The sequence below is a fragment of the Syngnathoides biaculeatus genome, chromosome 6, assembly GCF_019802595.1.
Source record: "Syngnathoides biaculeatus isolate LvHL_M chromosome 6, ASM1980259v1, whole genome shotgun sequence".
In the NCBI taxonomy this organism is placed as follows: domain Eukaryota; kingdom Metazoa; phylum Chordata; class Actinopteri; order Syngnathiformes; family Syngnathidae; genus Syngnathoides; species Syngnathoides biaculeatus.
The window spans coordinates 9043295-9067388 of NC_084645.1; the positions used below are offsets into that span (position 1 = coordinate 9043295).

General features: G+C 41.9%; 1 protein-coding gene across 1 annotated transcript in view; it reads left to right on the forward strand.

The window, feature by feature from the left end:
• syt9b (synaptotagmin IXb) overlaps positions 1–23656 on the forward strand; it is a 63957-nt gene extending 40301 nt beyond the window's left edge. Inside the window, exons 4-8 of the mRNA XM_061822531.1 lie at positions 179–719; positions 9517–9637; positions 13395–13566; positions 13646–13775; positions 23421–23656. Of these exons, the coding sequence (XP_061678515.1) occupies positions 179–719; positions 9517–9637; positions 13395–13566; positions 13646–13775; positions 23421–23498 (1042 nt within the window). The 3' untranslated portion in view covers positions 23499–23656. The remainder of the gene's footprint in view (positions 1–178; positions 720–9516; positions 9638–13394; positions 13567–13645; positions 13776–23420) is intronic.
• The last annotated feature ends 438 nt before the right edge of the window (positions 23657–24094 follow it).

Consider the following 24094-nt stretch of genomic DNA (forward strand, 5'->3'; position numbering starts at 1 on the left):
ATTAGGTCAGATTTAACTCCACATTAAATGTTTAAATTGTGTAAAATTGAAATATTTTGATTACACAACTAAATTGAACAACAACTGGTAAACACAGCTAAGTGTAAAAAAAAATAACATTTGATGAGTGATGAATGATGAACAGAACAAAATTGTTTTAATGTTACCTTTCTTACAGTCACAACTCCATCCGACGTCAGATGAACTTGTCCAATCCAGACTTTAATCCTACTCAGTTCCAGCGCCAGGATAGTCTGACTGGTTTAGGGCGGATCAAACCTGAGCTTTACAAGCAGCGTTCTGTGGACACAGATGATGGACGTAGGACGGACAACTGTGGACGTCTTCATTTCATCCTTAAATTTGACTTTGATCTAGAGCAGCTGATAGTTAAGATTCATAAGGCTCAAGATCTTCCTGCCAAGGACTTCTCTGGGACCTCGGATCCTTATGTCAAGATATACCTGCTGCCTGACCGCAAAACCAAGCACCAGACTAAGGTGCACCGAAAGACTCTTAACCCAATATTTGATGAGGTCTTTCTCTTTCCAGTGGCATACACCGAGCTGTCAAACCGAAAGCTGCACTTCAGTGTCTATGACTTTGACAGGTTCACTCGCCATGATTTGATTGGTCAAGTGGTGGTGGACAACTTCCTGGATCTTGCCGACTTCCCACGAGAAACTAAATTGTGCCGGGACATCCAATATGTCACTTCGGTAAGATACAAGTCTTCATATTTTATTTGTCAATTTGTTAATCCTTCTTTAAACTTTGTGATATCAAGACCCATCTCGCGTTATAGACCAGTTGTTTTTCTGTTATAATCAAGAGCTAGTTTGTTACCTCACCCATTTATTTTAAGATTATATAGGCCAGGGGTATTCAATTTGGTCAAAAAGCATCTGGGTTGTTCACAGGCCATCTGGTGAGAAGATTAAAAAAAAGGCCAAGATCATGATGTCCAGAGAGAACAGGGGCAGGAGACATATCAATGGACTAGTCTCTAATTTTATTTCCGAAGAGAACTCATCTGTGGTTTCAAGAGACAGAAACACTGAAATATACTTAGAGACAGTTAATTTTTAATGAAAGCTCTATGAATCCTTATGGGTGGTGACCCAGATATGACCAAACACAACATTTGAAATGGTGTGACAGAAATACACAGACACGATTAAATTAAATTATTCACTTGACTGTATATATAGCAATGACACATGATGAGATACAGTTAGGAGGTAAGATCACCTGATGAGCAAGTGCTGGTCTTGCTAAAACTGAGACCGTTTTATGTAAATGAAAAAAAAAAGGGTCAAAACCACGGCACGGTGTCTCAGCTGGTAAAGCGTTGGCCTCACAGTTCTGAGTACCCTGGTTTAATCCCGGCCCCGCCTATGTGGAGTTTTCATGTTCTCCCTGTTCCTGCGTGGGTTTTCTCTGGGCACTCCGGTGTCCTCTCACATCCCAAAAAACATGCAACATTAATTGGATACTCAAAATTGCCCCAAGGTGTGATTGAGAGTGCAACTGTTTGTCTCTTTCTGCCCTGTGATTGACTGGCAACCAGTTCAGGGTGTACCCCATCTCCTTCCCCTTGACAACTGAGATCGGCTCCAGCTCACCCCGCGACCCTCGTGAGGCAAAGAAAATAGATGGATGGGCCAAAACCATAAAAGTAACAGTCGTGAAAAAAACAACAAATACTGTGTACTGGATGAACCTCCCTTGCCATGCATGATTTCAAACCTCGACGTCTTAGTGTATTACCAACAGTCACCTTGGAAACGGTGGTCCCACCTCTTTTCAAGTCATTGGCCAAGTCCTGTTGTGTAGTCCTGTGATGATTCCTCACCTTTCTAAGGATCATTGAGACCCCACAAGGAGATATCTTGCATGGGGCTCATCTCCGATTGAGATTGACCATGATGTTTAGCTTCTTCCATTTCCTAACGATTGCTCCAACTGTGGACCTTTTTTCACCAAGCTGGTTGGCAATTTCTCCGTAGCCCTTTCCAGCCATGTGGAGTTGTACAATTTTGTCTCTGGTGTCTTTGGACAGCTCTGTGGTCTTGGCCATGTTACAAGTTTGAGTCTTACTGATTGTATGGGTGGACAGGTATCTTTATGCCGTTAACGACCTCATTAAGGTGCATCTAATTCAGGATAAAACATGGAGTGGAGGTGGACTTTTAAAGACGGACTAACAGGTCTTTGAGGGTCAGAATTCTCGCTGATAGACAGGTATTCAAATACTTATTTGCAGCTGTACCACACAAATAAATCGTTAAAAAATCATACATTGTGATTTCTAGATTTTTCTTTTTAGATTATCTCTTTCACATTGGACTGCACAACGAAGAAAATTTCAGACCCCTCGATGACCTCTAAGTGGGAGAACTTGCAATATAGCAGGGTGTTCAAATACTTATTTTCTTCACTGAATATATACACACAAAGTACAATCCATCTTTTTCGTGTTTGTTAACAGTTTGGGGTATGTTTTGTTTTTGTAAAGTATGACGTGAGCATAGACGGTGAAGATGTTCAGGGATTCTGTCTTTCCCCAGCAGAAGTAGGTTAGATCCACTGAGATTGCAAGGAGGGACTCCCTGGTGTAGTCTCTAGACTATGCATTAATCATAGCTACAGGCACACAACAATCCTGTACTGGGCTGTAATTAACACATATGACTTTACTGACCAGACCTACTCTATACATGCATTATTTCAGTCTTGAATGAATGAATTCGCCACACAGATTTTTATGTTTCGCTTTTATTTTTTTTTGTAGATGCTCACCGTGATAAATCCATTCATCATCCATCTGTGCCAAATGACTTTGGGTATAGCGCACATTTAGAGAAACTACTGTATGCAGATGTGTGGAGATATATATATATATTATATATATATATATATATATAGCCACACACAAACACACATTCATACATTTTCTTAGCCGCTTATCCTCACAAGGGTCACGGGAGTGCTGGAGCCTATCCCAGCTGTTAACGGGGAGTCCTGGCCGTGGAACACTGGACCACCTCTACAGCCTCGGCCGGATTCTCAACGCTGCATGGGCGTTTGCCCAACCAGTCTAAATATGTTTTGTGGATATGGTGAAGGCGTTCGACGATGTCCCTTGGATATATATATATATATATATATATATATTATATATATATATATATATATATATATTATATATATATATATGTGTGTGTGTGTGTGTGGTGTGTGTGTGTGTGTGTGTGTGTGTGTGTGTGGCACGTTGGAGCAGCTGGAAAAGCTGGAAAGCTATGTGGAGTTTGCATGTTCTCCCTGTGCCTCTGGTTTCCCTCCACATCCCAAAAACATGCAACATTAATTAACTTTTTCAACCTTTCCCCACATTTCAGGCTTCAAACATGAACATATACAATTTTCGTTTTAATTTTTTCTCAATAATCAACAACAAGTAGGACACAATTGTGAAGTGGAATGAAATTTATTGGATATTTTATACTTTTTTAACAAATAAAAAACTGAAACGTGCAATATTATTCGGCCTTCTCTACTTACAGTGCAGCAAACTCACTCCAGAAGTTCAGTGAGGATCTATGATTGATCCAATGTTGACTGATGATGATAAATAGAATCCATCAATGTGTAATCAAGTCTCTGTATAAATGCACCTGCACTGTGATTGTCTCAGGGTTCTGTTTAAAGTGTAGAGAGCATCATGAAAACCAAGGAACACACCAGGGAGGTCTGAGATACTGTTGTGGAGAAGTTTAAAGAGGCATTTGGATACAAAAAGATTTCCCAAGCACTGTGCCAGCGATCATATTGAAATAGAAGGAGTATCAGACCACTGCAACTCTATCGAGACCCGGTCGTCCCTCTAAACTTTCACCTTGAAGAAGGAGAAGAGTGATTAGAGATGCAGCCAAGTGGCCCATGATCACTCTGGATAAACTGCAGAGATCTACAGCTGAGGTGGGCGCGTCTGTCCATAGGAAAACAATCTGTTGTACACTGCACAAATCTGGTCTTTATGGAAGAGTGGCAAGAAGAAAGCCATTTCTCAAAGATATCCATAAAAAGTCTCCTTTAAAGTTTTCCACAAGCCACCCGGGAGACACACCAAACATGTGGAAGAAGGTGCTCTGGTCAGATGAAACCAAAATCCAATTTTTGGCCACATAGCAAAACGATATGTTTGGTGTAAAAGTAACACAGCTCATCACCCTGAACACACCTTCCCCACTGTCAAACATGGTGTTGGCAGCCTCATGGTTTGGGCCTGCTTTTCTTCAGCAGGGACAGGGAAGATGGTTAAAATTGATGGGAAGATGAATGGAGCCAAATACAGGATCATTCTGGAAGATAACCTGTTGGAGTCTGCAAAAAACCTGAGACTGGGACGGAGATTTGTCTTCCAACAGGACAGTGATCCAAAACATAAAGCCACATCTACAATGGAATGGTTGATAAATGAATGTATCCAGGTGTTAGAATGGCCAAGTCAAAGTCCAGGCCTGAATCCAATCGAGAATCTGTGGGCAGAGCTGAAGACGACTGTTCACAAACGCTCTCCATCCAACCTCACTGAACTCGAGCTGTTTTGCAAGGAAGAATGGGCAAGAATTTCAGTCTCTCAATATGCAAAACTGATAGAGACATACCTCAAGCGACTTGCAGCTGTAATTGCAGCAAAAGGTGGAGCTACAAAGTATTAATGCAAGAGAGCCGAATAATATTGCACGCCCCACTTTTCAGGTTTTTATTGGTTAGAAAAGTCTAAAATATCCTGAAAATTTTGTTTCACTTCGTTATTATGTCCCACTTGTTGTTGATTCTTGACAAAAAATTACATTTTACAATGAAGAAAATTAAGTATTGGAACACCCTGCTATATTACAGGTTCTCCCACTTAGAAATCATGGAGGGGTCTGAAATTTTCATAGAAGGTGCATGTCCAATGTAAGAAAGACAATCTAAAAGTAAAGATCCAGAAATCACAATGTATGATTTTTTAACGATTTATTTGTGTGATACAGCTGCAAATAAGTATTCGAACACCTGAGAAAACCAATGTTAATATTTGGTACAGTTGCCTTTGTTTGCAATTACAGATGTCTAACGTTTCCTATCATTGTTCACCAGGTTTGCACACACAGCAGGAGGGATTTTGGCCCACTCCTCCACACAGATCTTCTCTAGATCAGACTAGATCAGGTTTCTGGGCTGTTGCTGATAAACACGGAGTTTCAGCTCCCTCCAAAGATTTTCTATTGGGTTTAGGTTTGGAGAGTAGTTAGGCCACGCCAGAACCTTGATATGCTTCTTACGGAACTACTCCTTGGTTTTCCTGGCTGTGTGCTTTGTCACGTTGAAGGACCCAGCCACGACCCATCTTCAATGCTCTGACTGAGGGAAAGAAGTTGTTCCCCAAAATATCACAATACATGGCCGTGGTCATTGTCTCCTTAATACAGTGCAGTCGTCCTGTCCCATGTGGAGAAAAACACCACTAAAGCATGATGCTACCACCCCAATACTTCACAGTAGGGATGGTGTTCTTGGGATGGAACTCATCATTCATCTTTCTCCAAACATGTTTCGTGGAATTATGACCAAAAAGTTCAATTTGGTCTCATCTACCACAAAACCTTCTCCCATGACTCCTCCGTATCATCCAAATGGTCTTTGGCAAACTTAAGACGGGGCTTGACATGTGATGGTTTAAGCAGGGGAACCTTCCGTGCCACGCATAATTTCAAACCATGATGTGTTAGTTTTTTCCCAACAGTCACCTTGGAAACGGTGGTCTCAGCTCTTTTTGGTCATTGACCATGTCTTGTCGTGTCGTCCTGGGCTGATTCCTCACCTTCGCTTTCACCTCCACTCCGAGAGAGCTTCTTCCATTTTATAATGATTGCTCCAAAGTGGACCTTGTTTCACCAAGCTGCTTGGCAATTTCTCCATAGCCCTCTCCAGCTGTGTGGAGTTGTACAATTTTGTCTCTGGTGTCTTTCAACAGCTCTTTGGTCTTGGCCATGTTACAAGTTTGCATCTTACTGATTGTATAGGGTGGGCAGGTGTCTTCATGCAGCGAACGACCTGACACAGGTGCATATGATTCAGGATAATACATGGAGTGGAGGTGGACTAACAGGCACTGTATATAAACGGCGGCACGGTGGGTCAGCTGGAAAGCGTTGGTCTCACAGTTCTTAGGTACTGGGTTCAATTCCGGACCCACTTGTTTGGAGTTTGCATGTTCTCCCCATGCCTACATGGGTTCCCAAAAACAGGCAACATTAATTGGGCACTCTAAATTGCCCCGAGGTGTGATTGTGAGTGAGGCTATTTGTTTCTATTTGCCCTGTGATTGGCTGGCAACCAGTTCAGGGTGTACCCCACCTCCTGCCCATTGACAGCTGCGATGGGCTCCAGCAGTCCCCACAACTGTTGTGAGGATAAGCGGCTATAAAAATGGATGGATGGAGGGACAGCCCTGTTTGGTGAGAGTTGGACTCCACCAAGACTGCCCTTGGTCACAGATTTTGTTCACAACTTTCATGGACAGGATCTCTAGGTGCAGCCGAGGTGTAGAGTGTGTCCGGTTGGGTCGCATGAGCATCACATCTCTGCTCTTTGCAGATAATGTGGTTCTGTTGGCTTCATCAAGCCGTGATCTCGAACTCTCAATGGAGCGGTTCACAGCCGAGTGTGAAGCGGCTGGGATGAGAATCAGCACCTCCAAATCTGAGACCTTGGTCCTCAGTCGGAAAAGGGTGGCTTCCCATCTTCGGGTCCAGGATGAGATCCTACCCCAAGAGGAGGAGTTCAAGTAGTGTGATGGGGTCTTGTTCACAAGTGAGGGAAGAATGGAGCAGGAGATCGACAGACGGATCGGTGCAGTGTCAGCAGGGATGCGTACTTTGTATGGGTCTGTTGTGGTAAAGAGGGAGCTCAGTCGAAAGGTGAAACTCTCAATTTACCAGTCGATCTACGTTCCTACCCTCACCTATGAGCACGAGCTGTGGGTCATGACCAAAAGAACAAGATCCCAGATACAAGCGGCTGAAATTAATTTCCTTCGCAGGATGTCCAGGCTCTCCCTTAGAGATAAAGTGAGAAGCTCGGTTATCCGCGAGGGGCTCAGTGTTGAGCTGCTGCTCGTCCACATTGAGAGGAGCCAGATGAGGTGGCTGGGGTATTTGATTTGGATGCCTCCTGGACACCTCTCTTGTGAGGTGTTCCAGGCATGTCCAACCGGAAAGGGACCCCGGGGATGACCCAGGACACACTAGAGGGATTTTGTGTCTCAGCTGGCTTGGGAACGCCTCAGGATCACTCTGGAAGAGCTGGAAGAAGTTGCTGAGGAAAGGGAAGTCTGCTGAACCTCCTTCCCCAATGACCCAACTTGGAAAAGTGGTAGAAAATGGATGGATCAATGGATGATTTGACAATAGTTTTGAAAAAGTCAGATGCTACTGAGTCAAGACAGCTCGTTGATGGTTTCAGCTGCTGAAGAGTTTTCTTTCCATTTTTTTTTGGGTCAATTGTATCAACTTGTCATGGGAGAACTTCCTCAGGGTGGCTTCAGATCTAGTATAATTATTTTTCTAAAAAATAACAGGCAAACTCATTGCATTTATCAGCTGTTTTGAGTTCTGTAGCGATTTGCTTTGGGATGCGGGGGAAGACGGGGGGTTGGGAGCTTGTCAACAACAGCAAACAGAGTCCGAATATGGTTGAGGTTCTTACTGATGATTTGAGAAATGTGTTGCTGTCTAGCTCTGACTAACTCTTGGTTAAAATTACAAAGACACTGTCAGTAGCAGTCATAGTCAATTTGGAGTTTAGTTTTGCTCCACTTGTGTTCTGCTTTCCCACACTTTGATTTAGAGCTATTGACCATCAGAGTTCTCCTCCATGGTGTTTTAGGTCACCTCAAGATGGTCTTGGTTTTAACAGGAGTGACAGCATTTATGGCATTTGAGATTTTTGAGTTGAAATTGTCCAAAAGTTCATCAATTGTTTCAGCAGTCACAGTCTGTCTCCAAATATTTTGTGTCAGTACTCTTATTTATGTACCTTTTCTTAGTAGATGTTGATGCTGTCTGAACTTTTGGAAGACACGGTTGTTTAAGTGGTTGTAATTGTAGTGTTTGTACTTGGAATTAAATTTAATGGAAAAAGTTTTGTTTTGTTCAACTTTTTTTGCCAGCGTATCAAAATCTGGTCTGAGCTTTGTTTTGGCAATTCTCAAAACACATCTGAGGTGTTCATCACTCACCTGGGATCTAAAGAATGTTTTCTTGGTGTTGGTGTTGGGGCGGGGGCATAGTTTGCCCACCCCTGAATTGCAGACATTACTTCACCAACCCATTACATTCTGGGACTCATGAATCTGTGTGTCTTTGCATAGTTCAGTTCTTCTCATTATGAGAAGGAACATTTATTGATGCCTTATGTAAAGTAGCAGTCTTCCAGCCATACACAGCACCAAATCAGACCTTTAGCGACACTTTCAAGCCTATTAGTTACTTGACATTGACACACAAAAATTATCTAGTCACAAGAATCGGGTGTTTTGAGTAGTATAAACTAATAATTCCCTTACAGATGGAAAAGTGTGGGTGTTGAACCCTTTTGCGTGGAATAAAATGATATCAAAACACACCCCAATGGTTGTGACATACCTGGAGATCAAAATATCACATATACACCATGAATTTCTTCCATGAACTGTGTGATAGGATGGCAGCAGGATCACCAACCCTGCCAGATAAGTCAACAAAGACAACAACAAGAAACCATCTTAGATATACATTCATCCATTTTCTTTTGCCGGTTATCCTCACGAGGGTCTTGGGAGTCCTGGAGCCTATTCCAGCTGTCAAAGGGCAGGAGGCGGCGCACACCCTGAACTGGTTGCTAGCCAATCGCAGGGGACATAGAGACTAACAGCCACACTCACAATCACACCTAGGGGGGATTTAGAGTTTCCAATCAATGAATGCATGTTTTTGGGATGTAAGAGGAAATCGGAGTGCCAGGAGAAAACCCACGCAGTCAAGGGTAGAACATGCAAACTCCACACAAGATTGAACCCGGGTACTTAGAACTCTGAGGCCAACCCTTTGCCAGCCGATCCACCGTGCCGACTTAGACAAAGAGATATTTTTGAACTCTTAAATTGTCACTCCATTGAGACATAGGTTGTTTTTTCTTTTTTGATTCTCATTTATTTGAGGGAATTATGGTTTACCAAAATTATTACTTATTCTGGCTTCCTCCCGCATTAAACAAAATTGAATGTGCAGTTTAATTGTTGCAATGTAAGTTGGAGTGAGGACAAAAAAATGATGAACTGGATGCAATTTTTAACTAGTGTAAATAATTAAGCAAAATTGGCTGACACACTATTATTAAATTGCTTGAATTTTACCTAGTGAAATGAGTGATTTACATTATCATGAAGAGGAATTACAATTTAAACTATATACTTATTTTCAGGATAATGTGGACCTTGGAGAGCTGATGTTCTCATTGTGCTATCTTCCCACGGCTGGCAGGCTCACCATCACCATGATCAAAGCCAGAAATCTCAAAGCCATGGACATCACAGGTGCTTCAGGTGGGTTGTCTTTGATACTTCATTGAGTCAGGTATGAAATATGCCAAATGAGTGTTAAAGAACTTAGTGTCTTGAGTTGAGGGGAGCCGGACTCAGGATCAGGCAAAGGCAGATATAATTTGATGAACAGTTTATTGACAAAAGGTGGTCCAGGATGTGTTGGCAGTGACAAGGATAGCTGGCAGGCAGTGGATAAACATGTGTCTGGCTTGGTGGCAGGAATGGCGTGAGACAGAAATGCAGTGGAGGACTAGGAACAAGGAGACACAAGAGTTAATGTGGGAATGATGAGAAGTGAGAGTTACTGAGTAGGTGGACCATGATACTGCTATTAGAGTCTGCAATTCGTTGGAGTTGAATTTGGGAAACAAGCAGGCTTATATAGTGGTGGTGATGATGATGACGACTAATTGAGAACTGGTGCTAGAAGAGAGAGGGGAGGGGAGTTAGAGCACAAGCATATTGTGGGACAGTACATGATAGTACCCACCCCCATTCAACAGTCGCCTTCTTTCATCCTGCCAGAATTCCCAGGATGCGCCATGTAGAGGTTGACCAGGGGAGTGGGATCACGGATGAGCTTCAGAGAGATCCAAGAACACTCTTCCAGCCTGTACCCCACCCAGTCGACAAGGTACTGGAACCCCATCCCCCTCAGCCTGACATCAAGAATGCGTTTCACCCTTAAGGCCGGATGGTCATCGTTATTTTGGGCGGGCTCCTGGCACAGGTGGAGACAGGCTTCATCAATGAGATGTGGAAGGTTGGGTGTATCTGAAGCAATGGAGGAAGCATCAACTGGATGCATGTAGGGTTGATGATCTTGGGAACTGGGAATGGGCCAATGAACTGGGGTGTGAGTTTACGAGATTCAGTTTGGAGTGGGAGGTCATGAGAAGAGTGTCAGACTGACTAGTTCACTTGGTAGTCGGGCATTGGGGAGCAAGCTGTTTATTGTGAGTGAAAGACCAGTTCAACCCTACTTGGATGTCTTTCCATACAGCTTGACAGTGGGAATTGCCACCGCCTGCTCTTTTTCCCTGAACAATGGAGGCTGGTAACTATAGCAAACCATGAATGAGGAAATATCAGTTGTAGAGCTGAGAAGGGGAAGTAATGAGCTGTGTGGTTGGCGGCAACACAGCAGAGGCTTCAGCGTATAAGGCATCAAGCTCCACCACGACCTGAAGGGAGGGGTCAGGGTCCGCCAGATTGGAGCGTTGGTCAACAGGCATTTGAGCTTGTTAAATGCTTGTGAGGGCGCCGGGTTCAACTGAAAGGGGAAGCTGGTGGATGTGAGGCTGCTAAGGGGAAGTGCGACTTTACTGTAGTTGCGGATGAAATAACGGTAGAAATTGACGAATCCAAGGAAGCGTTGCAGTTCTTTCCGTGTTATGGGGATGGGCCAGTTGATTATGGCTTTGATCTAAATCCTTATTGATTACGGGTGAGAGGTCATTATATTCTTATGTAACTTGTGAGAGGTCGACTGGAGCGGCAGCAGGTGGAGTGTCTTTGGAGGGTGTAACAGTAGAAAGCAGGCAGTGGCAATGAAAATGAGGACTCCATCCAGTGATAGATAAATGAGTCCAATCAATTGTGGGGTTGTGAATTTGAAGCCAGGAAATACCAAGAACCAAGGGTATGTCAGGAGAAGGAATGACAAAGTGGAGGGTGATGGGCACTGTTTGGTGGGTGACAGAGGAGATGACTTGGGCATACAGGGCAGTGATGAACACCTGTCTATCAGCAAGAATTCTGATCCTCAAAGACCTGTTAGTCTGCTTTTAAAAGTCCACCTCCACTCCATGTATTATCCTGAATCAGATGCACCTCTGTGAGGTCATTCGCTGCATAAAGACACCTGTCCACACCATACAATCTGTAAGAATCAAACTTGTAACATGGCCAAGACCAAAGAGCTGTTGAAAGACACCAGAGACAAAATTGTACAACTCCACACAGCTGGAGAGGGCAATGGAGAAATTGCCAAGCAGCTTGATGAAAAAAGGTTCACTGTTGGAGCAATCAATAGAAAATGGAAGAAGCTAAACATGATGGTCAATCTCAATTGGAGTAGAGCCCCATGCAAAATACCACCTCCGGGGGACTGAATGATCCTTTGAAAGGTGAGGAATCAGACCAGGACTACACAAGAGGACTTGGTCAATGACCTGAAAAGAGTTGGGACCACTGTTTCCAAGGTGACTGTTGGTAATACACTAAGACGTCATAGTTTGAAATCATGCATGGGGCGGAAGGTTCCCCTGCTTAAACCAGCACATGTCAAGGCCCGTTTGCCAATGACCATTTGGATAACACAGAGGAGTCATGGGAGAAGGTTTTATAGTCAGATGAGGTCCATCCCAAGCACACCATCTCTATTGCCAAGCATGGGGGTGGTAGCATCATGCTTTAGGGGTGTTTTTCTGCACATGGGACAGGACGACTACACTGTATAAGGAGAGGATGACCACGGCCATTTCTTGTCAGATTTTGGGGAACAACCTCGTTTCCTCAGTCAGAGCATTGAAGATGGGTCATGGCTGGGTCATTCAACATGACAATGGCCCGAAGCACACAGCCAGGAAAACCAAGGAGTGGCTCCGTAAGAAGCATATCAAGGTTCTGGCGTGGCCTAACCAGTCTCCAGACCCAAACCCAATAGAAAATCTTTGGAAGGAGCTGAAACTCCGTGTTTCTCAGCGACAGCCCAGAAACATCTCTGACCTGGAGAAGAACTGTGTTGAGGAGTGGGCCAAAATCCCTCCTGTAGTGTATGGAAACCTGGTGAACAACTACAGGAAACGTTTGACCTCTGTAATTGCAAACAAAGGCTACTGTACCAGATATTAACATTGGTTTTCTCAGGTGTTCAAATACTTATTTGTAGCTGTATCACAAAAATAAATCATTTAAAAAAAATCATACATTGTGATTTCTGGATTTTTCTTTTTAGATTATCTCTCTCACAGTGGATATGCACCGAAGATGAAAATTTGAACCCACTCCATGATTTGTTAAGTGGGAGGACTTGTAATATAGCAGGATGTTCAAATACTTATTTTCTTCACAGTATATAAACCAAGATCCGCAGAGTAGTAACGGGGAAATGAGATCCTTTGTAGAGAACGTGAGGTGGCTCGGAGGCTGCGGCCTTAGGAGGAGTACATGGCAGAGGTGGGTCGGTTTGCAAATGGGAACAAAGATGGGATACCTGTTGCCTGAGGGATTGAAATGATTTCATGAATTCCTGGAGGGTTAATGTGGTTGTTATTGCCTCTCGGGTTGCTGGGTTCATGATGGCCAAAGCATTCTGTTATGAGTTGAGGGGAGCTGGACCCAAGAGCAGGTAGAGTCAGATGTAGGATGGCAATGAAGGTGAGGATTAGGAACAAGGAGACATAAGAGTTAACAAGGGAATGAGGAGTTGCAAGACTTACTTCGTGGGTGGACTGTGGTACCGCTAATGGAGTCTGCAATACTTTGGTGTCAAACTCGGGAAACAGGCAGGCTTAAATAGTGGTGGTGATGGCAATGGCCGATTGAGAACAGGCGCTGGGAGAGAGAGGGGAGAGGAGAGAGAGCGAGAGAGAGAGAGAGAGGAGAGAGAGAGAGAGAGAGAGGAGAGAGAGAGAGGAGAGAGAGAGAGAGAGAGAGAGCACAAGCATACTGCCTGGGCAATACATGACCTGTCTGGTTCAGTGTTATTATCCAATGATGTTTTTTTTCCTGATTGGACTTGCTTCTTCCATAGATCCATATGTAAAGGTGTCTCTGATGTGTGAGGGCCGGAGGCTAAAGAAGAGGAAAACGTCAACCAAGCGCAACACTCTAAACCCAGTTTACAATGAAGCCATCGTCTTCGATGTCCCCCCAGAAAACATCAACCAAATCAGTCTACTTATAGCCGTCATGGACTATGATCGGTCAGTTAGGTTACATTATACAGCGCTCCTCTGCTGAGCAATTCTGAGTTTCAAGACTTTGCTTTTATGCTTACCATAGGGTTGGACATAATGAAATCATCGGGGTGTGCAGGGTGGGTAATGAGGCTGACACTCTGGGACGAGATCACTGGAGTGAGATGTTGACATATCCACGCAAGCCTGTTGCACACTGGCACCCGCTAATAGAGGTATGACTATTATATATATGGTTTTAGGTCTTTAGGGTAAAACTGAAGCGTTGACAAACAGGCAATGTGTGAAAAAATCAAAACACTGTCAAATTTTGCACAAGGTAGTGTTTCACAAGTTGTTTAACAGTAGTGAAATTGACTTTTGAAATTGATTTTTTTCAGGTTTGACATTATAAATATACCAAAAAAGAACATTGTACTAGTGATGCATTTTATGATAGGTTATCTTATTCTATGTAATCATGTCGTATTACTCTTTCAGTTTTAAAAATATATCAACAGCAACAATATAACAAAACTAATGCATAGCTTTCATTTATAGTTGCCTTGTTTTTCTGTGATTTCCACAACAAAGACTGAGCTGTACATAGAGCAATGATGAGATTCACAGAGCTGTTTATAATTCTCAATTCCCAGCCCACCCTCATTAAAAACACAGAGCATGTCAAACAGATGCTGGACTGATTCATCTAATATTATATTGAGTTCTCTTTATTGTGCTCAACAAAAAAGTGCCCATACATAAATACACAGTACTTCCAATTTTGATTCTATCTTGATAAAGTTCACATGAATAAAAAAGGACAAGTAGTGGTATTAAGTACCTAAGTAAAAACAATGATACTTTCTAAAAAAAAAACAAAAAAAAAAACCTGGTAAATGTACTCAAGCCACTCCCTTACTTAAAGGTCAAGTATCGTCAAACGGATGATTTTTGGTATATTATTAATGAAAAACCCACAGCCAATATGGTCCCATGTGTTTTTTAACCACAAAACATGATTTTGACGTATACAGCTTTTTGTAACTCCCGCCATGAAAATCCTCTCGAGGGATTTGTTTTTGCGAAGAAGCAGGAAGTGACGTACAGGAAAGAGGCGCCCCCTAGTGGACTCGTTTGTTTCCATTAGTTTTACCTCTGGGATGGTAGCTCGTAGTTCCTTCGTGTTAGCCAAAATGCCGGCTCATTGCGTTGCTGGACATTTCTTGAACACTCGGGAGAATGGAATTACCCTTCATAAGTTTGAAAGAGACCCTGTTTGTTGTGAAAAATGAATTGTACGGGTGCAGAGGATGAGAGCTTTGTGGGTTCCAAATAACAGGTAGGTGTGTATAAAGCTCCAAAAAAAAAAATAGTTTGGGGCGGACCATGTAATCGGTCTCTCTCATAACGTAGTAAAAGATCCGCGTATGAAAAGTGTCGATGTGCGCGTCGCCCAGCCAACGATGTCTCGATCGTGTTCATCGAGTACTGCAGCTACCCCTAAAAGCAACATATCAAGGCTCCACCTCCTCCTTAAATTCCACCACGGGCGCCGAAACTGAGCTACACCGGCTGAGGCGCCGCGTTCGGCGGTCACAGCTTCTGCGAAGGCTGCACGTGGGCTTTGCGATGGGCCCGGCTCTGAAGAACCCAGTCGAGAATGCGTTACTCAGTCGCGCCCCGGCTCGACTGTGACTAAAGCAGCACCACTCGGCTCTGTCATAAGCCACACCGGCCGGCTGCAATGAGCCGCAATGGCTCATCTCCGCCGCAGGAGTGGATCGGATGGGATGCAATTTGGCCATGATCGGATATCATCTGAATATGGCTCGAAACAATAGTGTAATATTGCCCCGGTAACTTCACTTGTTTGTGTGGTGTTGTCCTTTTCAAAAAGAGCTTCGGTGTCAGAAGGGGCGTCGGAAAAATGCGAATATCTCTGTTGTTCGGGTTCCATAGTAGCAGGCACTGCAAGTATTCAACGGCAGAAGTGACGATGACGTCAAGGACAGAGGACGCCACTAATATGGCGACCACTTGGATGTCGAGGGACACTCAATTGCGCAACTTTGTGCATGGATGACACGCTCTCCGCTCACTTTTTTTTTTTCGTATAGACATTGAAGTGAATACTGTTATATATATTTTTCATTACAATATCTATTTTGGAATGTTTATAGGAATGACACCCGGGCTTTAAGTAAAAGTACTTACAGTATACAAGTCCATCCATTCATCCATCCATCCATCCATCCATCCATTTTTCTAAGCCTCTTATCCTTCACGAGGGTCACGAGAGTGCTGGAGCCTATCTCAGCTGTCATCGAGCAGGAGGCGGGGATCACTCTGAACTGGTTGCCAGCGAATCGTAGGGCAAGTATATAAGTTCTTAAGTAAAAAATAAACAATTCTCAGGCTAATAATAAAATACACACAGTGAGATTTTTATAGATTTGTACCTCCCCAGATGATTGGCAGGCATTTTCCACGGGAAACAATGGACAAGACAAACAAAAGTAAAAACACGTAGCCTTAAATTAAAAGATGAGCATTTATATGGACTATTATAATTAAGTTCTAAACATTCCAACATAAATAAATGTTTTAAAAAGCTAGATTTATTTCATACACATTTATTTACTCATTACCAGTGAGGGGCTGACTGAAACTAGATGAACTATGGCCATTTTCAATTTGAAATTTGTACTGTTTGTTTTGGCAGTGGGCAAATAAACGTGTTGGAAATATATGATAGGGCTAAAACGTTACATAATTTGCTGCCAGCAAGTTAGAATTCAACAAGCTAGCTTTCTAAAAAGCTAAATGTGGTTCACTCAAAAAATACTCAATATGGAGTTTTCTTGTTGTCATTTTATAACATATGTGCCACAGCACACGTCAGAATATGTAGGTATTGGTTTCTGACCGTGCTGTCCACAAATATGGAATGTGTCAACACTTTACCCCCACTAGCTTAGCTACATAAAATGGAAACACTTGACCCACTCTAACTTAGTGTAGCGTAGGCGAGGCATATGGCTCAAAGTATTAATGTCTAGGATCAATGCGCTCAACTTGCTTTCTTCCAGTTTCCATTTCTTGCTTTTTATGTTGAGTTTTCGCTAAGTTTAGAAGGTTTTAAAAGTAATGAGCTAATTTTTAAAATTAAATAGTAATATTAGTAGTTGGCCGCCACAGGTCTGAGGTCCCGGGTTCGAGTCCGGCCCCGCCTGTGTGGAGTTTGCATGTTCTCGCCGTGCCTGCGTGGGTTTTCTCCGGGCACTCCTGCTTCCTCCCACACTCCAAAAACATGCCACATTAATTGGACACTCTAAATTGACCCCTCCGTACAGGGCACTTAACCACGCCTCCTGAAGTCACATCACCCCCCCTGTTGCTAACCTCAGACAAACATTAGACAAAATGGCGTCGCAGGAAGAAAAGTCGAGAGCGAAATTGTCCGATTTACCAGCTGGTTTTTCACTCACATTCTTACCGAATAGTGAAATATCATTGAAAAGCAGACAGCAGGCCTTCAAGTATTTCAGCGAGGGGTATTTCAATGGTATTTCCATGCATATCGACGGAGAAACCATTGATATTAGCGCGAGAACTTTCCGGAGTCAGAGGAAGACGGAGAAGCCACATAATATAATATATTATAACCCAAAGACGAATTCGTCATTGACAGTTTCCTATTTTCGTGTTACCTATCACACTTGTGTGCAGAATCTGTATGTGTATCTGTATAGCCGTTTGTGAACCGCCGTATGAAGGAAAAGTAGAAGGCGAGGCTTGATTTACGAGTTGTTTCTCTCGTTTTCTTTGTGTAACGTCACACGCTCCCCTCAATAATTATTCTTGAATTAGTGCCGAACCTACGTAAGTCCCGACCGAGTACAACAATCACTACTTTAGTGTCCTCAAACATCCTTCCTTCAGTCTTGGTGTCTCGGTGCATGTCGAAGGCTTTTAGGACTCGCTAGTCCGGTTTAGCTTAGCTCGCTAGCCGCCAACAAAGAGACACGTTTGTGCAGTCAGGTCCTTGCAAAGTATCGCTCAACACAGATCAAGTGTGTCAATCATTCACACGTAGCTATGTTATGCAAGCGAAGAACTGCTAAATCATTTATATGAGACATGTATTGAAAATAAAAAATAGGGCTTACCTTTCGTGCAAACATATCTGTTCCGGTTGATTTTAGATGGATTCAGTTGATCATGCGGTCTTCCACAAAGTTTGATCCATCAAATACATTTTTCGTACTCGGTTTTCTGTTCCGGTTGATTTTAGATGGATTCAGTTGATCATGCGGTTATTCCACAAAGTTTGAGCCATCGAAAACATTTTTCGTACTCGCTCTTCGGTTTTTGAAAAGGGTACAAATTGAACTCCACCAACTAGCCTATTAGGATACCTGTTGTCACTATTACAAAGGCCATTGACTACACCTCTTAACCATATCTATTGTTAAGGATCCCTAAGACGTGAAAAAACGCAAACAAAAGCTCCACTGAACAATGCGACTTTGTCTGAGGTTATGGCGGACGACAACAAGGGGCATGGTTTAGGCACATCTCTGGCCTCTGATTGGTCAGCGACGCGGCCTACGCAATTTCTACGGAGGGGTCAATTGCCCCTAGGTGTGATTGTGAGTGCATATGTTTGTCTCTATGTGCCCTGCGATTGGTTGGCAACCAGTTGAGGGTGTACCCTGCCTCCTACCCGTTGACAGCCGGTATAGGCTCTAGCACTCCCGTGACCCTCATGAGGATAAGCGGCTAAGAATGTAGATGGATGGATATTAGTAGGAATAGCAGTAATAGTAATAGTAGAATACAGTACTGTCAAAGGGTATTTGCTCCCATCCTGATTCCTTTTTTTTTTTTTTTGCACATCTATCACACACAAAAGTTTCAAATCATCAAACTAATTTTGTCCAGTCAAGAGATAACCCAAGGAAATACAAAATGCAGTTTTCAAATGACAATTAAATTTATTATTCCAAAAACATCTAAACCTTTCTGACCCTCTGTGAATAAGTAGTTGCCTCCTGAACCTTATAACGATTTGTGGCACCTTTGGCAACAATAACTGAAATCAAGCGTTTGCGATAAATGATGATGAGTTTCTCACATCGCTGTGGAGGAATTTTGTCCTACTTTTTATTTGCAGAATCGTTTAAACTCCACCATATTGGAGGATTTTCCAGCATGAACTGCCCTTTTAATGTTAAACCACAGCATCTCAAATGTCAAATCTTGACTGTCTTGACTGGCCCACTCCAAAACCCTAGCTTTGTGCGTGAAAATTTGCAAAAAAAAAAAAAAAAAGAAGCAGAAATTAGGAGTGGGCAAATACTTTTTCACAGCACTGTATTTGTATAAAATGTAATGCTTGAAGGTAGAACGTCACCACAAAATTAACTAAAAAAAATACCAATACAATACTATTTAAAGTGCCAGTTACACCTAAAATATAAAATTTAGTATGTTGTTAACCTAAAAAAAAAAAAAATCAGCTGGAATGGACTCATCCATTTGTTCACACTACATCAGAATGTTGCTGTATATCGATTTTTTCATCACGTGCCATGGAAAGTCTCTCGAGGATTTTGTGTTGAAGAACCAGGAAGGGACGTTTTTTGCAGTAGCAGGGTCGAGTGTTTATATTGGTTTATACCTATTGTACCGGCAAAAAATTTGCTGTTTTTTCTGCGTGTTAGCCAAAATGCCGGCTCATTGTCTTGCTGGATTTTGCTCGAATACTCGGGAGGATGGATTCACTCTTCACACATTTCCAAAAGTCCCAGTTCATCATGAAAAATTTATTGCACAGGTGCAAAGGACAAGAGCTTTGTGTGTTCCAAACAACAGGTAGGTGTGTATAGAGCGATTGAAAAAAATAATAATTGGGGCTGACTAATTTGTCTCACAATTTATAGCATATGTTATATGTGAATTTAGAATAAATCCCAGGGGCCACATAGCTCAGTAGTTAGAGCATTGGTTTGGTAAAGCAGGGTTCATGAATTCGTTTCTCACTCGGGCCTTCACTCCCCAAGAGGGGTTGTGTCAGGAAGGGCATCTGGCATAAAATCTCTGCCAAACAAATATGAGCCTTCACACGCTATGGCAACCCCTAACGGGACAAGCCAAAGGAAAGTTGGTAGGTAGGTCAAACTGGCAAAATTTAACAAATCACTTATATTGCATTTAAGACATTTTAATCACACACAATACAATATAACACAAAACAATAACAAAATAGAAGTACAAGCACAGTTTAATAGCGTGTAACACAAGCTAACTAGCCAAACGACGTACAGTTATCGAACTCGAACAAATGTTATTTCCAGCAAATATTCCAGGAAGGCAATGTGTTGTCGGTACACTAGTTCAAAAGCAGCAGTATTAATAAAAAGCGTCGTCCTTCTCTCAGAACGTAACAAAAGATCCGCGTCATAATAACTTAATAAAGTACGTAAGTCAGGGGTGCTAAATCTGTCGATGCATGCAGGCCAGTGTTCGCCAATTTAAATTTAAAAGCAAATAAACCACAGCTACCTCAAACTTTGTCATCATGTTGCCAACTGAGTAACTTGTTCAGACTGATCTAGGGACAAAAGGACAAAAAAAGGACTATTACTTGTGTGGCGACTCCAAGCTGCAGTAAGAGCAGGAACTTTTAGTGGTTTTGGTTTACTCAAAATACTGTAGTTGTAATGTCATAAACATAAAGGCATTTGGGATGTTCAAGGAAAAATAGAGAGGGACGAGAAGAGGATGCTGCTGTAGTTTGGACACAGAGGGGCTGTCACTAATCAGAGATTCGCAAGGCAGCCTGACTATGTACAGTATGTATTGCCCCACCTACATTCCCCACAATTGTGATACCCCTTTGCAAAGTGGCGTAAAGTTTCTCTTGCAGCTCGGGCCAGTACGTTCAATTACTGTAGCTCTGTACCTATTGTTTTGAATTTGATTGTTTTATAGTGTATTTTTGGAGTACAAGTGGTTTGATGCAAACTTTTACTGTAATTATGAGTTTACTCCTGCGGGAGGGATGGACTCTGTGTGATAGATTGTGAGTCAAAGACAAATTAGGCTGATGTTGAACCTTACTAGCAGAACTCTGTCTTTGAACCCTATTTACTGTTCAATTAATCCTTTCAAATATGGCTGAAAGTACATTGGTGACTGTCACCAAACTTGAGTCGGGAAATGGTGGGAAAAAGGCTTGTAATCAACATAATGATAATTTACCATGTGACAGTTTTGTTAAAATCATATTTTCTCGTTGCTTTTTTATATATTATTGCAAATAGATTCATAGGATTTACATAATCCTACCAGGATCCCATTATTGCTTGTTAAACGAAGCACTAGCTGTCACTCTGTGTTTAGCTGGTGTTTTGTTTGGATCTCAGTGACCATGTAAGATGAGCTCCCATGTTTGTCTCGAGGGCTTTTGTGTAGTGCCCCACCCCACTCATTCCTTCTCCACTGGCAGTGAACTCTGAGCCCATTACTTCGAGCACTGGACTAAAATCCGGGCTAATGGTGTATTTGTGTTTCTTGAAAAGATTTACACGCAACTCCTGAGGGTCCATTGTGCATATGAGCTGATATTTTTATTGTCATCTTAGCATGAGGATTAAGTAACATGATGTATTTGCACTTGACCCATACATTCCAAATAAGTGCCTGGTTCTAACCTAATCTGGTTAATGCAATCCTCCAGAAAAATTGCTTAATAGGGACATGTAAAGTCAGTAACAATGTTAGCATTAGCAACTCAATTTCAACTATTATGTAAGTACCATCATTCTATCACATCATCATCACCATAATCATCATCATCATCATTCTTGTACCACAGGGTGCACATTGACCATGCTCTAGTGGTCGTTTGATGTTGACAGTAAATGGATTTACAATGTCATGCAATGTAATGTGAAGTTACTGATGACCTAGTATTTGGACTTGGCTTTGTCAAATTGCAATTCCAAAGCTTCTTGTGCGTGCGCTTGTCAACACTTCTAAAACACTCAAATATCCTTCCATCAATCCATTTTCTTAGCCGCTTATCCGCACAAGGGTTGCGGGATGTGCTGGAGCCTATCCCAGCTTTCAACGGGCAGGAGGCAGGGTACACAATGAATTGATTGCCAGCCAATTTCAGGGCACATAGAGACAAAGTCCTGCACTCACAAACACAACTAGGGGCAATTTAGAGTGTCCAGTTAATGTTGCATATTTTTGGGAGGTGGGAGCAAATCGGAGTGCCCGGAGAAAACCCTCGCAGGCACGGGGAGAATCCATTTGATAGTTGACGGAGGGGGGATAATGTAGGGGCATCGTACAGGGCACCATTGAAGCCAGCACCGGCACTGTTGCCAAGAAACATTGTTACATCTCAGAATTAATTGAGAAACGCGTTTTTTTTTTTTACTCATTGTGCTATGTTTTTTTTTTTTTTTAATAAGTCTGCTCATTGCTGGCTTTAGTTACACATAATCAGGACTGACGTTATCTCATTATGAAATGAAGAGGTTCAATTAATGAAACTCCTCTATAAAATGACAGAAGAATAGTTAACATACTTTGCAATATTCGTCAGTCAGAAGAGGTTAAAATGTCAATGGTAATAATAGCAATATCTGGTGCTCAATTTGAAGCCATTTGGCCAGTGGCTATCATTTTCTGTGAGAGCCGGAAGGTCGTCTCCTCGACGTGGAGTAGTGCTCCGTCCTCAGGAGATGGGAGTCCATGGCATAGGCCCTCATTACATTTCGATTTATGGTCAGTCAGTTTCCAGGCAGCGGAAGGCAGGACATCAGTTTCTGCCAAACTAAATATAGCTTGAAAATTGGAAAACAACCATAACCCTCTTAGCCTGGGAGTGAGGTATCCTGATTCAAAAAGAACTGATATGTATTATATTGTGTTCCCCACGTCCAACTCCAGTATTAGGAAACTAAAACCAATAAACTTTGTTCATCAAACACTCTTAAATCCATATTTTACACTTGTGAGGCATGAAGGACTGCATGATTTGCGTTGATCCACTTTCTACATGGTCTGTTCTCATCAGCGCTGCTCAGCTCTTATCACCGCTGATCAATTGCCAGTCAATCATTGGCCACAAAAGGAAATAAAAACATTAACATACATTTATGGCTATTGACAATTTAGAGTCTTTAAATAATCAAGCATGCATACTTTTAGAATGTGATAAAGTACTGTAAACACACAAACACGGAAAGAACACACAGACTCAAATTTAAGTAAGACTTACTAATCATGTAATATTGCAGCAATTAAAAAGCACAATTTTACAGGTTGAAAAATTAAGTCCCATGCTCAAAATCCATTGATACTACACTATAAAAATCTGGTACTTTTCACTTCCTGTAGCAGTCCTACAGCAGGAATAATATTTCTGTTTGATTAATGGTGAAACAATGATCATTTGAGAATACAGTAACTCTTTTCAGTCATGGTTCGAAAAATACACACACTATATTGATAATGACAAAAGACTCACCAGACTCATTTTAAGCCTGTTTTGATCTTAATGAGCAAAAAGAGTAAAGAGGACAGAATCTTGTTTGCTTCCATTTGTTGCTTGAATGTGTAGTTACATAAAAAGAAGAGGTTTTGCCAGTACTTTGAAATAACTTGAAAGGAGTCTTTGTCCATGGGTATCACACTTTTTACAGGGTTAGCATATTCCTGTGGCACCAGAGTAAACTCTCATTATCTCACTGTCATTAATATGATTCCCAACTACATCATTTGAGAGATTTTTTTTCATGCGCATTTTTCTGCAACTAACTGCAACATTATTGTCTTCTTTGTTTGTGGTTCATCAGTGGATTGGACAGGGAGCAGCAGGCAATGGAAGTCAAGGCGGATCCATCAATTCTCTGAAGGCCCCACCCTCACCATGAACACAAACACACACGCCCAAACAAATATAAACACACGCACAAATATACCCAAAGACTCAGGTTGGTAGAATAATGAAGAACAGACCTGGAAAAGTATGGCTAAGGCTTATCCCTACTTTTTTCTTACTTCTAAAAAACAAAAACAAAAAAACTTTAACATTCCAGCTGAACTGCTTCAGTACATACTGTAATTATTTTAGCTCTACCTAACAGTATTGATGTTTTGAAAAATAACTTACTTTTCTGGAAGGTGCAACTTTAGATTTTTTTGTTTGATGCGCTATCGTACATTTTCTCAACAAGTAAGGCTTATAAAGTGAAGAAACAGAAATGACTGTAAGTGAAAATATTTGCTTTTCCATTTAGCTTTCTCAAATGCTTCTTCTCTCATCTAAAACTAAATTAATGTATTTACTTCAAGAAGACATCAAGAGGCGAACAAAGAATATCTTTTTTTTTTTCAAACAGCATGTTTAAGTGGCATTTTTATGAGTTTGTGGTACAAATACAGAAAATAGAAGCATAGTAGAGAAATTTTGATTTGATGTGTTTTCAGAGAAGTGATTCTTTTCTTGCAATTATTGCTTTTGTTATGA